General features: G+C 43.1%; 1 protein-coding gene across 3 annotated transcripts in view; it reads right to left on the bottom strand.

Moving 5' to 3' along the window:
• The window catches only part of klhl14 (kelch-like family member 14), a 20,316-nt gene extending 5,164 nt beyond the window's left edge, over window positions 1-15,152 (bottom strand). Inside the window, exons 1-7 of one of the 3 annotated variants that reach the window (XM_089008935.1) lie at window positions 14,942-15,152; window positions 13,408-14,311; window positions 11,452-11,573; window positions 5,096-5,185; window positions 3,998-4,076; window positions 3,030-3,220; window positions 433-591 (exon numbers count right to left, since the gene is read on the bottom strand). In XM_089008935.1, coding sequence (XP_088865061.1) covers window positions 433-591; window positions 3,030-3,220; window positions 3,998-4,076; window positions 5,096-5,185; window positions 11,452-11,573; window positions 13,408-14,288 — 1,522 coding nt within the window. In that variant the 5' untranslated portion in view covers window positions 14,289-14,311; window positions 14,942-15,152. Of the gene's footprint in view, window positions 1-432; window positions 592-3,029; window positions 3,221-3,997; window positions 4,077-5,095; window positions 5,186-11,451; window positions 11,574-13,407; window positions 14,706-14,941 lie in introns of those variants that run through there. The other 2 variants (XM_089008936.1, XM_089008934.1) reach the window with 2 other exon arrangements.
• Window positions 15,153-15,426: the final 274 nt, after the last annotated feature.

Below are 15,426 nucleotides of genomic sequence, written 5' to 3'. Positions count from 1 at the left end.
ATGGCGCTTGGACGCCCTCTGGCGGCTTTTGGGTGCAACACGAGGTCCCCAGCCCAAACAACTACAGCAAAATACATTGACGTGATGGAAGGACAATGCGACAATGCGTCCTTTTCACGGTCAGCAGGCGGTCCTTTTCTGACGTCACGTGAGGACTCGTCACCAACTCAAAAACAAGACTTCCTGAATGTTCAGCGCGAGTCTTAAAACATAAAATATAGCTATATGCGGTGGAATCTTATTAAAATACGCTCAGTAGAAGTCATTTGAAGTGATTTTACAAATTATGGACACAACTTGTCCGGGGACATCGGTTGTCCTTTAAGGAAAACAGGAAGAAAAGAAACAGTTGCATTAAAAATAAATAAATAAATAAATAAAAATAAATAAATAAATAACAATCGATCTCTTGATTGTTTCCGCCACACTCACCTTTCAGGTGATTCCCCCCGATGGCGTAGAGGCGATCGTTCATTCCAGCCAACGTGTGAATGGCGCGCTTTGTGTTCATGTCCTGTTTGCGAGCCCACACGTCCATTAGTGGGTCGTAGCAGTACAACCACGACACGTACTCGCCATTGTGGACTCCGCCTAGAAAGGCAAACATATTGATGAATGAACGAAGTTACAAATGTTTGGACACTACGAGTGTACTTACGAATGTTATTTTCTTTTCTTCTGTAACGACTTTTCACCCTGATGGGGTGATTTTATTTACACATCCTTAAAGATCCGATGTTATTTTAAATTTACTACACCCTATGTTTGAAAATCAAAAGAATGTTGTCATTTTTTTTGTTCAAACTAATAAAGTGGCTGAGAACATGAAGGATTGATGAATTGAAATTTTGAGACTTAGTAAGGCAGAAACAAAAAATATCAAGTCGTCTGGTTGTGAGCTAGCAATCTATTAGCTATAATATAACTATATACAGGTAACATCCGATTTACCACCGAGTTACGACCACCCGTACTTACGACCACAACCGACAGACCTTTTTTTTTTAAATTCTACGGCTGCCACCGCTACAGGCAGCAACGCTGTTGAACAGCGTGTTTGCGATGCATTTTGTAGAATAAGGACTCGAGATGGTCCTTCTTGTTTAGGTCAGTCACGTTCCGAACGAGGCAGAGAGCTGCCGACTGAATGTCTGGATCCCCAAGTAAACGACAGAGACAGAGGTCCGTGCAGGAAGAGAGAACACAAAGAGCTGGTCCCAAAAAGAGGATCAGGGGATTAATCAAAAATAAAGAATACAAAAAAATGACGAGCGGGGGTGGGGGCGGGGGGGGACCTACGGCAATGGCGAAAAGCAACTCGTGCACGGTGGTGTAAAAAAGGTACAATTCCGAAAGGTTTACAGGAAGTGTGGGGAGGCTCGGACCGACCACCGAAGGTCTCCAAAGAGAGCCCGCGATAAGAAGAAAGGAGCGTCAGCGCAGAGCGCCGATGCGTATATGGAACTGTCGCGGGATGGAATTGAAGCTGCTTTATGTGGGACAGGAGATGTGAGACAATCTCTTTTCGTCAATGGATGCTACAGCTGCGTGTTTGCTTTCAACATTTAGCTTGTAGTCGACGGGCACATTCCACCATGATGTCCCTGATCCACTGGTGAAGAGACGCTTTGATCCTCTCCTCTTTCATCTGGAACTGCTTTATGTTACAAAGAGGGTACAGAAAGTGCTTAAGAATGAATGTCTCTCTGTGTCTTTGTGTTGTCATGTTATTTGTTATTTAGTTTTTTTTTTTGTTCTTTTGACTTCAAGACGGCGCCGCGAGAGTGGCTGCCTTTCCAGCAGCTCCTGTGTTTTGCTTTTCTACTTTCATTTTGTTTCATAACTTTGCTGCTGTGAAATGTAAATTTCTCCACTGCGAGACTAATAAAGGCAAATCCAAATCCAAACGGCGCGTCGCGCTTTTTTTTTGAGACAGTTTGTTCTGCTGCGCGGCAAGATGGCGGGTTGGGCGGATTGGGTGAGTGGGCATTGCAGACGACCCCTGGTTCGGTCCGCACATCGGCGCGGGGTGCGGGAAACCGGTAGAACTTTTTTTGCGTCTTCGGCGTCCGCCTTAGTCGGAGTGTGTGTGTTGGGTGACTTCTCCGTTAGCAAGGAGAGCGATTTTTGGACAGCTCGACTTAAGACCATTTTGTAGGAACGGAACCCGGTCGTATATGTCTGACGTATATATCTGTATATGATAGCTAGCTGGCTATTGAGCTAGTTATTAACTATCAAGCTAGTTATCTGTTAGCTATCTAGCTAGCTCGTTGTATAGCTGGCTATCTATTAGCTAGCTTTCTATCTATTTGAGTTATTCCAGGTTGAGTGAACGCAGGCGCGTGTGGCTGCTGCTGCTCACCCACAGAAAAGCTGATTCTATGAATGTAAAGTGACCTTGAGAGTTTTGAAAGGCGCTTATAAATGAAATGTATTATTATTATTATTATTATTATTATTATTATTATTATTATTATTATTATTAAACAAGGCTGCATCGGTTGCTAGCAGTTAACTTGCTAACCCGTTAGCCGGTCTCTATGTTGACTGCTTCTGATTTATAAATCATTATCTCAACAAGGGAGGTGGCGGGGACTTGACCTCTCAGTCCCATTGGATATAGAGGTACGGGTCAGGTGTGGAAATTTTTACCTGACCCTAGTGTTTGTTAAATACTGGATAAATCATCATCTATGAACGTTCCAAGAACTGGAGGAATTTCCTTGTGGAGTACTTTTCCTTGGTAAGGCTACAGGACACCCCTTAGGGGCCTTGTCTCGGCATTCCTTGCAGAATAATAAGGAAAAAGAAATTCATTGATATAATTACCCCCTCTCCCCATTACACACACTTAATCAGCAATTGATATGCTGAATTTTCCCTTGTTCTACATGTCAACTTTACATTCACTTTAAACTAAGTTTGACAAATAATCAGCCATAAGATTATCGAATACAGCGTGTGAGTATTTTTGAAACAAAAATAAAACAACTGGCTTTTTGAGGCTAACTTTTGTGTTCTCTCGCCTGATATGTAGATCTTGCCATTGTGCACCGCGCCGGCGTGGGCAGCCAGAGGCTGCGGGAGAGACGACGCATAGTTCCACTCATTGGTGTCGAGGTTGTACGACTCCACGCTGGAGAGGTAGCCCGTCTCGTTGCGCCCGCCAATCACGTACAGGTGCTTGTCCAGGCGACAGGCGAAGAAGCTGGCTCTCCTGAGGACCAAGCAGCGCCCACAAAATGTCAAGGAGTGGAGCGGTGTAAGAACTCAAGCATCATCACTACTGCATTTAGGAGGTCTGGTTAATTTATCCATTGAAATGCAGAATTTAACCCTTTCATGCATGCTCAGCAATCTGATATCATGACAAAATGTGCATTGTAGTCACCGTTGTCCTTGAAAGGATTTATACCCTGTGTTAATTTATTGTCATAGTTTCAGTGGCCACTGTTTAAATCATTTCACGTTTGTCACACAGATTTTGAGATTTGTAAAACGCACACTAATTGCGATTAAAATCAAATAACAGGACAAATTATTCAGATTTTAACGCGGTGTCATGGTTCAAATAGCGAGGGTTTGGGTTTCTAATTGGGAGTAGGGTTTCAAACCAGGGTTAAAAGTTCACTTTTTGGTTTCAAGAGATTACAAATATGGCTTAGTATTTCAAATCAGCATCTTGAGTCTCAGTCAGGATTTTACCTTGGGGCTATTTCTTCTTTTCATAAGCTTTGAAATTAGTGTGGATAGTGCTTCAAATAAATCCCAGAATCTGGAATCGGCATGTCATGTTACGATTTTCTCGCTGGTGTTTGGGTTTAAAAATTAGGTCTCAAGCTATAGTGCTACTTTCAAACCCATTCATTTAGTACCATTTAATTTTAACCCTACAGACAACCCAACACTGGTTCTCGAATGAATGAATTCCATTCAAAAGAAATTGTGTTGCACCTCAGTAAACCATTTCAAAAAAGGGTCCAGTTGGCCTCACCTCTCCTGCATAGGAGGAAGTTGTATCCAACTGTTGAATCTGGGGTCATAACGACTTACAAAATTGGTGCTGTGCTTTCCTACAGACACGGAGAAAACAGAAAGTTTACAATTTGGATTTTACAGTCTTCTCCACAATGAAAAATTGACGCGTTCACGTTTCTTTTACTGCTTCTTCTGTGTGCCAAATAATATATATATATATATATATATATAGGAAGGCATATATATATATATATGCCTTCACTCAACCTGGAAGTAACTCAAATAGAAAGCTTGCTAGCTAATAGACAGCTAATAGATAGGTAAGTAACTCGGATAGAAAGTTAGCTAGCTAATAGATAGCTAACATATAGCAAGCTACGCAAAGATAATTAGGGCTAGCAAAAAAGGCTAGCAAAAAAGAAGATTCTCAGTTTTCTCTCAGAAGTCTGGCCTGATTCTCAGAATTCTGACTTTAATCTAAAAATTCTAACTTAAAGGCTGAATTCTGAGATGAAAGTGACAATCCTGCCATTTTTATTTTCTTTTTTCCATTGACTCTAAAGTGCACAATGCAATGTTTGCGTTGCGTTGTCTGCTAAAAGCCACGTGGACTCCTCTTTCTAAGCGCCTTTCAAAACTTTCAAGTACACTTTATAGTCACGGTATAGTCCGAAGCACGAAACAGGCTTCTGATTGGCTGCCGTGCCAAGTATGCAAATTGCCAAACGAACGTTCGTTTGGCTTTTGCTTTATTGAATAAATCAAACGTTTGATTTGAAAAAAAAAAATCGGTTTTTTTTTCTTGAAGAAGTTGTAGGCCACCCGGGCCCGAGACGTTTTGAAAGTTGTACGCTTCGGGCAGACGTTATTTCAAACACTGATCAAATCCATGGTTGCATTTTAATCACTCTCCATCATGACATTTATTTTCCACATGATGGCGCAATGAAACATATGAGGTCTCCTCATGAATTGGGCAATATATATATATATATATATATATATATATATATATGGAATAATAATACATTTCATTGATAAGCGCCTTTGAATGAATGAATGAATGAATGAATGAATGAATGAATGCATAGAGAGCAAGGTGCATTGTCGTTACCGTTGGGGTTCCACTGGTCCTCCCCGCCGAGCAGCAGCAGGAAGTTCTCCACCTCAACAACGCAGTGATGGGCACTGTTGTAGGGCATTACTGTGCAACACACAAAGCCAAGAGACTTTAGCATGGCCGGGAGCTGACATCGGATTTATAATTCCTCTCTAAAGCGGAGTAAAATGAAAGATGTTTTTTTCCCAACAGGCAAAAGTCTGCGATATATTAAAGGACCATATAAAAAATGTTTAAGAAAACAGTTGAACGTATTTGAAGTTTTACAAAAATTGCAAGTATAAATGGTTCATGGTACATATGATGTCATTGTCTTAGGTGTGTGCCAGGAATGGCATCCGACGTAAAAGCTTGGCCTAAACAAACATGCAAATCAAACCTCTGAAGGTGAAGGACACTGATCCGTTGTGGTGACCCCTGAAGGGAAAAGCCGAAAAGAAATGTGTTCTTCTATCCGTAGTTTTGAGAACTTTTTAGAAGTGCCCATGCTATTAAGAATGTTTGCCTCAAGGGTAAATATTTTAAGATTGATGTAGTACTTTATGGGAGTCAATTCTTTATCTTGGTTTTAACATTTGCGAGCATTTGCAAACATAGCAACATTTGCTTTGAATAGCAGTGATCAACATTTTTGCCTCTATTCCAAACTGTAACAGAATCTTCATTAATTTGCTTGTGCATTTTGTGCAGTCGAGTTGAAATTAAATAATAATAATAAAAGGGTGGACAGATGAATTTATTTTTTAAATAATTGTTAGTTGCAGCCCTAGACATCTGCAAGTCTGCACGTGCACGTGTGAGTTGTGGCTGACAGTACCTCCCATGTGACTCTGCTCATCATATTTGAACCAACAACTAAAGCGTTACCTCTTAAATCTTAATTTCAGATCATTTTATGCTTTGCGAAAATAATTTGCAGAAGACCATCTTCATTGCATCAGCTATAACCTGAATTTCATGATGGTACAGAAACTCATAAGGACAAACTTATAGACCTCTCGTAAGAAGTACAAAGAGTTGGTGACGATCCTTGATAGAGTAAAAAATAATAATCATCACTTTTGATGGAGAAAACCCGATTTTGCCCTCACCCCTTGTCTTCCATCTTCTTTTGTTACAGTGACCCCCATTGAGATGTGGAGAAGTGGTCTTGGGTGACAGTCATAATGAACACGATCGTGTTCACTCAATAAATCTCGGGTGAGGTGGTGGCTTGGTGGGGTGCGGTGGGGTAGGTTGGGGGGTGGCTCTGGTGGAGCACAAATCAGTGGAATGTTAAGGCCCACCTGTCTGTCTCCATCAGTCATTTCCAGTGCCGCCTCCCCTGCGCCTGATGGATCACAGTTGCTGCAGAATTAGACAGCCTTGAATCTCATTTCTTTCCAATTGGCCCTCTCGCCGCAATCTCACTCAGCCCTGCCTGACATGTGCCGCTCCGGAGGAAGAAGAGAGAAAGAGAGAGAGAGGGGCGCTTTATACCTCATACACTAAACGCAACTTTATCACATTTGGTTGCCTGCCTCCAGTGCACTTCAAAGACAAGTGCCATATGACTGCCAAACTCCCTTACATGCTATTTACATTATCGTTCAGTCAGCAGTATAAAGGCCACGCATGGGCGAATTTTTATTTGATGTCTAGTGACTTTAAATCATCTTATACCCCGTGGAAGAGGACTGGGAGTTGGATGTGGTAGAGGTATGGCGGGAGTACAGTCAGAAGAAGCGGGACGTCTGTCCCGCCTCTACAAGTGCCTCGGACGCAGGCGGCCGGCGGGATAAGTGCCGGACGAGGCGTCATACCTGAGATGCTGGAAAGCATAAAACATGCCATTGGCTTTTAGTTCCTCCCCGTGTTGGACCTTAGAGTAAAATTGAAAGCGGATGAAGTTAATCTACCCCTGATGCAGCGTCGCCCTCCACGGGTGCTGTCGACACTGAGCTTCGGGGCTCACACTAGAGGGAGTCAGAAACCTTCACACACAGGCAGGCCATGCTCGACTGACCCCACAGCTCATGCACCAGCTCTGGCTCCTTTGTGTCCCTTTGCTTCCTCGACCGACCCCCCCCCCCCCACCTCACCATCATTCCCTGGAGTCCCTTTTTTCTTTAATTATACAATACAGTATGTGATTACGGTCCTTTGTTCACGCTCGTGTTGGTACACTAGATGGCAAACTTCACACTGGGATCAACGGCGAGCGACTCGGTGTGACACACAACAAGAGGGAAGAGAATCAAGATTCTTCCAAATTATCTTGATGAATGTCTTAATCAAAGGCTGTCCCTCTCAGGTTTCGCCTCATTGGAAAGTTATGATTGAATGTTCATAATCTCCCTCTCTTTCACGTCCATTGTGTGCGCAGGCCACATCAGACGCTCGCTGATGTGTTCAGGGGATGATTGTGCAGTTTTGTCCTTCCGCAAGGCCACGGACCATTTGAGTGTTAACTTTTTTTAGTTGTGACTGATGGAAATCCCCAGTGACCTTTGTGCGAGCTGCCGCTCCTACCCATGAGGGTCGAGGGTAATGAGCAAATGACTGTGCATCTGCACGTTCAGTTGCAAATAGATGATTTTGGACAAAAGTGGTGAAAAAAAACCCACAAAACGCTAAGTGCGATAACTATGACTTTTAAAAGACCACAAAAACGGTACAAAAAAACAGTGAGGTGTGTATCTCTGAAAAGAGCTGAAAGGGACAAAAAATAATCTGCTAATGCTGAGAAAAGAACAACAACAAATAAATCTCAATGGGAGAGAATAGAAAAAAAACATATTCCCATTATCTCAAGTTTGACCTTTGCAATATGAGAGCAAATAGAGAGGGGGAGTCTGGGAAAGGTCAATGATGCTTGATAGAGAGGGAATGTGGCTCAATTTCCCCCACATAAAACACAACTTGGGAGCAGCTTGAAAAAAAACAGTACCATTCGCGATGAGAAGGTTTCTACAGCCGTCATCTGTACTTCTTTGTAGGTGTCGGACGTTTCCTTCTTATCCAAGAGCCTTCGTCAGCAAACTAAAATCTTTTTTTCTGGTAGTTTTCGCCCTATATATATCCCTACTGTCCAGACGTAGCGGGGCCGGACTCTGCTATGATTGGTCCCTGCTCTGAGGGTGGGGGGAGCAGAGGACTACTCCCTGCGGCTGTGCTAATTACTTATATTGTTCGGATTGACAACTGGCCTGATTGCGCTATTTGCTCTGGTATCACCTCATCAGCATAACTAAGTCTATGTTGCCTAAGCAGTCTGTTGTACGAACGATCCAAATTGAACCTCACACCACCATGTCGGTTTAGTGAAGGATTCTGCTTTTTTAAGAAAATAGATTATTTTACTCCCCTTTCAAACCATCTATTTTCTTTCACTAAGATTTTAACCTCATTGTCATCAAATCTATTGGCCTGACTGATTACTTCTATTGTCCTGCCTGAGTATGCGGTCTATGACTGGCCTGATTGCCCCATTTGATCTGGTATCACCTCATCAGGATAACTAAGCCTATGTTCCCTAAGAATTCGGTTGTAGGAACAATTCAAATTGAACCTCACCCCACCATGGCGATTTAGTGAAGGGTTTTGCTGTTTTATGAAAATAGCTTCTTTTAGCTTTTAGGTGCATATGTACTGCAGATTGAGGCCCACTAGTATTATCACTGCGATGTTGATAAAGTCTTTTTTTGAGAATTTGTTTTGTCTTCCCAATGTATTGCTCTTTACAATTTTCATTTTGACAATGTATTGAATAAACTACATTACTTTGTTTTTCATTTGGCAGCCTATCTTTTGGAAGCACTAATTTTTGCCTTAAAGTTTTTATCGGTTTGAAATAAGTAGGAACTCTTTGAATCTAACCACCCTCTACAACACAAACTAGGAGGTATCAGAACCCTCCGGCATAAGGCTAAACTAATACCTACGTCGTCTAAGGTAGAGAAAAGGAGTGAAAAATGTCAGGAGAGCACTCACTAACTGTGGTTACCCTCAGTAGTCTTTTAACAAATGTCAAAAGAAAAGAATAGCCAATGAAACCAAACATTCTGAAGATAATAAAAGCAGATGAGTAGCAGTACCTTTCATTGCAGGAGTCCTTTGGCAACACAAAATTCCTAATATGTTTTGCTGTTGTGAGAATTGACTTGCCTGGATTTTACTTTGAATGACCCCCCAATTTAAAAATATAAGTCCAAACAAAATATTGTTGCCATAAATGTTTGAATTTTGAAGTTTCCAGTTTTACAATTTAAAGCACAACCGACACCATTTTTTTGTTTCCTAACTGACATCAGAAAAACGTTTTATAGCATCTAAAATACCCAAAACATGCAGGCTGATATTTTTAGTCAAATGCAAAACACCAATAAAAATGACTTAAAAGTGTCCTAAATCTGCAAAAAATTGAGCTGCGAATTGGGCATTTTTAGAAAGTCCCGCCCCCAGTTTGTGACGTCACACCAAGACGTCTTGCCTTGCTTGAGAATCAAAACAATGGCTCCTTCAGAATATGCTTTCTTGTTACACATCCAGTTATGAATATGATTCAAATAGAATCTGAAGAGGAAAGCATAAATGTTTGCAATCGATTAAAGAAGGTCTTCCGGGTCATTTTGAGGGATCAAGACTGATGTGTAGCGTCACAGAAAATGCACAAGATGGCGCCAGAGCTCCATTGGAAATGGGTTTATTTTCCAGCTTGGAATTTTTGTCAGCAAATATAAAAGAGTTGTCTCGGTGGAACATACAACATCTTATACTGCGGTACGCAAAACACGGTACTGCAAGAGTTGCATTGCATCGTGACTCTAACTCAGGGGTCAGGAACATATGGCTCGCGAACCATATATGGCTCTTTTGATGATTGCATCCGGCTCGCAGATAAAACAAAATACATATTCTTGCTTTTTCGCTGTTCATTTCCTGTTTGGGCTGCAGTTGGCGGAAAGTGCAATTTTGATTGGATGTTACTAACCTAAGGTGGTCGTTGATATTCAATGAGCAATTTTGATTGGATGGTAGCTGTTGATGTCGAATCAGGTAAACGGCCCTTTTTAAATAAGCCCGACGAGTAAGAACGGTGATGAGTATCGTACACTTTAGGTTGAATGCAATGAAACAATACCATCGATGAAACAGTTGAATGTCAGTGGCACTTTGACAAGCCATGCCAATGTTAGCATCACTATACTTCTGCGAGAGACAGCAGAAAGCCAGCGTGCAAGCTAATAACCAGTGTGCAGGCGACCGAGCAGTAACTTTGAATATGGACCCGGCAAGTTGACTTTCATTCCGATCGTTTGGCTGGATGTTTACCAATAATGAGGAACGGAAAACCATTCATGCTAATAGTGAGTACTATCACGAAGTTATTTTAAATAATACATTCTGAAATTTTGTTAAAAAGTGGCCGTGCGTGCATGTATTGGTGCGTGTGTGCGTGTGTGTGTGTGTGTGTGTGTGTGTGTGTGTGTGTGTGTGTGTGTGTGTGTGTGTGTGTGTGTGTGTGTGTGCGTGTACGCGTGTACGTGTGTGCGTGCGCGCGCGCGTGGCTCTCGCTGAAGAATATTTCTAAATATTTTACTTTTATGGCTCTCTTAGTCAAAAAGGTTCCCGAGCCCTGATCTAGCTCGACACCACGATGGTCTTCTTTTGACAGTGAGCGAGTGACTCGACAGTGCCTCTGTTGGTTGCAGTCAAGTAATGCACTCCTTTTTGGATTGGATTGGATTGGATTTCCACCTCATCCGCTTCAAAAACGGTTGAGGACGGTCCATTATTTTGTCGTGCTCATTCTGAGGCAAACTTCATTTCATGATCGTGTTATTATCGATTTGTGAAGATAAAAAAATAGAAGAAAAAAAAATAAATTAAAAAAAAAACAAAAGAGGCCAGTATTTGTTTTCAAGTTAGGCTTTTGAGGTCCCAGACGGCGGTTCTGGTGTGTTTGGGTAAATAATTAGAGCAATTCAGCCGGTATTGATCGGCGCTAGTGCATAATCAGGATGAATTTGAGAGTCACTTGGAAAAGATATCACTCAAAGCCCGCGTTCAATCTCTGCCACAGCAGATCATTAGATTCAAGTGAATCTCATCATGCATCTCAGCAGCATATTTCAGCAAAAACAAGGCGAACCAGGCGTGACGCTCCGCAGTGGCGTGAAGTCACGCTCTGATTAGAAACTTATATTAAAAAGTGATAGTGATATATTATTACCTGAAGGATTTAGGGAACTCCTTCGCTCAAATTAACCCGCGTTAAAGTCATCCACAGGAACGACCGTAAAACTCCCCGAACAGGAGAAAGATGGTGGAAAAAAACCCTCACATAAAATCCTCTGCTTTAAACTCACTTGTGAGGATCTTCCATGTTTTTTTTTCATCGTCATAGTATTGGACCAAATTGCTGGGGAGGCGATCGGGTCCGGGGGGCAAACCACCCACCAGTAACAGCATTCTCTTATTGGAACGGATTCTGTAATGACAACAGGAAACAAGTGCTGCAAATAAATAAAAGCAATGCAGCACTTCCAGTCAGCTACATGAGGGATTCTTATAACAATGAACAAAAATGGACACTTTTCACGAGGCTGTGTTAGCGAATGGTTTTTACATTATGCAAATGCATTGTTTGTAATTAGCTGTGAATTGAGGATGGTCCTGCAGAGTGTCCTGCCAGAGGCGAAAAGGCAATTGAATCACATAACCCTGCTTTCAATGTCTCCATCTGATTGGCCCAGAATGATGCATGTGACATTGCACCGGACATTTATGTGTGATGTATAACCTCCCACACTTTACTCTACATTCCGAATTGTCTGGCTCCTAATTGGCTCCAACGCAATTCGACTCATCAATCACAATGTGGAGTCTTTATATGACATTACACTCACTCACATACAATTTATTTCCTTTTTCGCGTTGTCCTTTTTTTATGCATGGCAACATCATCTGCGTTTCTCACGTCGCTCTGTGAAACGGGTCCACTTGGATTTGTTAGGGGGCTATTCGAAGGTATGTAAATGAGCTTCTGGCCATAGATAACGATGATTGATTGAGAGGAGAGACACGGCGGCACGTGAAACCAAGAATGACCATTTCTGTGTTCAGTTAGAGTATGAATAGATATGTCACCCATATTTCTGCTCTCGAACGCCTATTCTTTGTATTATAACATCACTTCCACTGAATAAAATTGCTGACATGCGATTCTTACTTTCAGCTCCTTTAACGGACTGAAAAAACCTACTTTGGACGCTCAAATAATTGCTCCATATTCCAAATGTATTTCGTGCTAAGCAATCCAACTTGTTATCTATCTTGGGTATGCTGCATGTGTGTATTTAATTGTGATTAAAATCAGATAACATTCACAGCAACATAGCTTTGGGCAACCTGCGGCTCATGGGCCATGCATGGACTATGGTGGTTTAAGTCTAACCCGCCATGTGAGACTAAAAACAACCGCAGAGCTACTATTAACTCATTCACTGCCAGACCATGTGCAAAATCATGTCCACTCCAGTGCCAGGGTTTTTGTCATTTTCACTGAAATTCCAGGACCCATAGAATATTGAGTTTTAGGACTACATAAACATCCAATTCAGAAACCTTAGACTAGGGGTGTCAAAGCCATTTTTTGCCGTGGGCCACATTGTAGTTATGGTTTCCTCTCGAGGGCCGTTATGAATTTTGGGAAGCCATTGGAATGTTTAATCCCCTCCACATATTACATATAGAGCGCACAACAAATTAGTTTTCAAATCTGAAGTCAAGAATAATGACTGTTATTGTTGTTTACATCCAAAAATATGAAATTTTGGTTAGGATTTTAGCAAGCCTCATGGAATTTCACAAGTTTCATTTGCTCACGCGGGACGAAAACAATGATGTGGCGGACCGGATTTGGCCCCCGGGCCTTGACTTTGACAGCTGCGCCTTAGACTCTCTACTTTCATCAGAAAATGAGTTAATTCCTAAGTTATGTGGGTCAGGAGTAATATGAGGTGCAAGTTCGGGAATGGCGCTCCATGTCATATTTTCAATACCTGAATAAATTCAGGAATGGCAGTGAATGTGTTAAATTAAGAAAAAACATGAAAAAGAAACATGGTCCAAATATCAAACAAAGTATTTCAGCAATCACAAATAGATGGATGACATTATCAAATGAATTGGCCCGTGATGCCACAACAAAATTTGACAACACCAAAACCGACTCCCTCCATGCTGGAAACCACAGACGCTCGGATCAGAATACGTTGACATATTGGGAAGACAAAAGTGGTACCCGATGATTACAATCTTACCTGCTGGCTGTGGTCTGCTTGCAGTGCTGCCGAAAGGGCATCAGGTGGTAGTTCATAGCATCCAGCAGCAACTTCTGACACACAGGGTCACTCCTCATGAAGTCAACCGATTGCACCCTCTCCACCAGCTCCGGTGCCGGGATGAGAGCAAAGCGCAGCCTCTTCATGAGGTCTGGTGCATAGTGCATGCGGGTCTCGCGGTCATGTTCCAGCCACAGCACGGACATCTGGAAGAGCGCCAGCTCTGACTCCACGGGCGGCGGCAGGGCATCTAGCATGGCACATATCTCTTCGAAATTAAGCAGCAGCACGTCCTCCACTAGGTACTTGTTGGCCAGTTTCTTGGTCTCGTCCAGTCCGTGGAGGGCGGCGATCTTGCAAATCTGCTTGTAGTTCTGCACCGAGATCTGATCGTTGAGGAACTGCACGCTGAGCTTGGTAATCTGGGAGATGTTGAGGATCTTGCTGACCGACAGTACCTCTTCTACTGTGTCCAGGGAAAGAGTAACATTTGCGGTGTACAGGTACTCCAGCACAAGTCTCAGTCCAATAGAGGAGCAACCCTGCAGAACCAGGTTATTAATGGACCTGGCGCTGGGGGTCACCAGTTTGTCGTCGGGCGAGGACGAAGGGGTGCCACTGCTGCCCTGGTCCCCCTTGCCGCCCTCGTTGTTGCCGATGGCACCGTGGGAGGAGAAGAGCGACCTAAAATACTGGGAGCAGGATGCCAGTACCGCTTTGTGGCAGTGGAAGTGCTGCCCTTGGGCAGTTAGAGTCACATCGCAGAAGAGCTGCTTCCTCCACAGCAGGTTGAGTCCATGCAGCAAGGTGTCACTGTGCGCCGGGTCAAAGGTGGATGTTCTGTCACCCGATCTGGACATGGCTTCCTGATTTTGGACGCCACCTGGGCAATACATAAACCATGTAAGCCATTTAACTCAGCGCAGCACAACAGAGGAAAACTCAGGAAAGCAAAGAGAGAAAAAGAAAAAACATGGTTCTTTTGGTTAGATTCTTGATCCGGAATGCCATAGAATTTACATCCAACGTGAATAGTCTTAAACTTCTTGTTCGTAAAGCCAGACGCACACGTTTCCTCCCGCCTTCGCTCAAGAGAACATCTATTGGCGTCTTGGTTAAGCAGAGGCTGTGGTTTAGGAGGCACCGGAGACCCAAACGAACGACCGCGATGCTGCGCAGCTTTAGTCCGCGACGAGGCTCCGCTCAGCGGTGAGATTCTTGCAAGGGAGACCACGAAGCACAGATGCCCTCTCGTCCTGCCCTCCTACAGCCGCGCATCGCCGTTAACAAGACACCACCCGGCGCACGCCTTCCTAACGTAGTCCGACACCCCCCTCCTCCCCCCAAAATAAAACAGTCAATCTTCCCGTTCACGATCGAGAGAAATGGCTCCAAGTTCACCGTCACGTGCGCGTCTTTTGTTTGCGTCTGCCCCGCGACAAAACGCCATTTGTGCGCGCGTAAACTTACGCGCGCCCGTGACAACTAAATGACGAGAGCAGCCACAACTTACCTGACACACGCTCACCGCGCACACCTTCCAGGAGACAAAAAGAAAATTAAAAAAATCTTCCGCGGGATCCCCAACAAAACTCACTCAAGAGTCGTTTCTTTTGTTTTCGTTTTGTAAAAGAAAAGCGAATACAACCCCACAAAAAAAGTCCAAATTTGACGTTATTTGTTGATCATTTGTTTCCTCGGAATTAAGCAGAAGTGTGCGAGTGTGTGAGAAGGGAGCCGTGCTTTCTGCAAGTGGCGAAGAAGAAGGAGAAGAAGAAGAAATATACGTGTGACAAATTATGCTACCAAGAAACAACACATCATTATCCTTGGGCCTGGGGCTCAGTGAGTCGTAACGAGAGTAATAGGAAATCCACGGTTGGGGAGAGAAACGGTCGTGCATGGCCGGTGGAGAGAGACCATGCAGGGGTATGGATGCTGGAGAGACTCGCAAAATTATGGCTCAAGGCTATTGTAAAAACTGTCGAGCGTAAATGA

Source organism: Hippocampus bargibanti, linkage group LG11 (assembly GCF_051943395.1).
Source record: "Hippocampus bargibanti isolate YZ-2025 linkage group LG11, ASM5194339v1, whole genome shotgun sequence".
NCBI classification, from domain to species: Eukaryota; Metazoa; Chordata; class Actinopteri; order Syngnathiformes; family Syngnathidae; genus Hippocampus; species Hippocampus bargibanti.
Note: the sequence above shows the minus strand (reverse complement) of the source record. Positions and strands in the feature narration are given on the sequence as shown.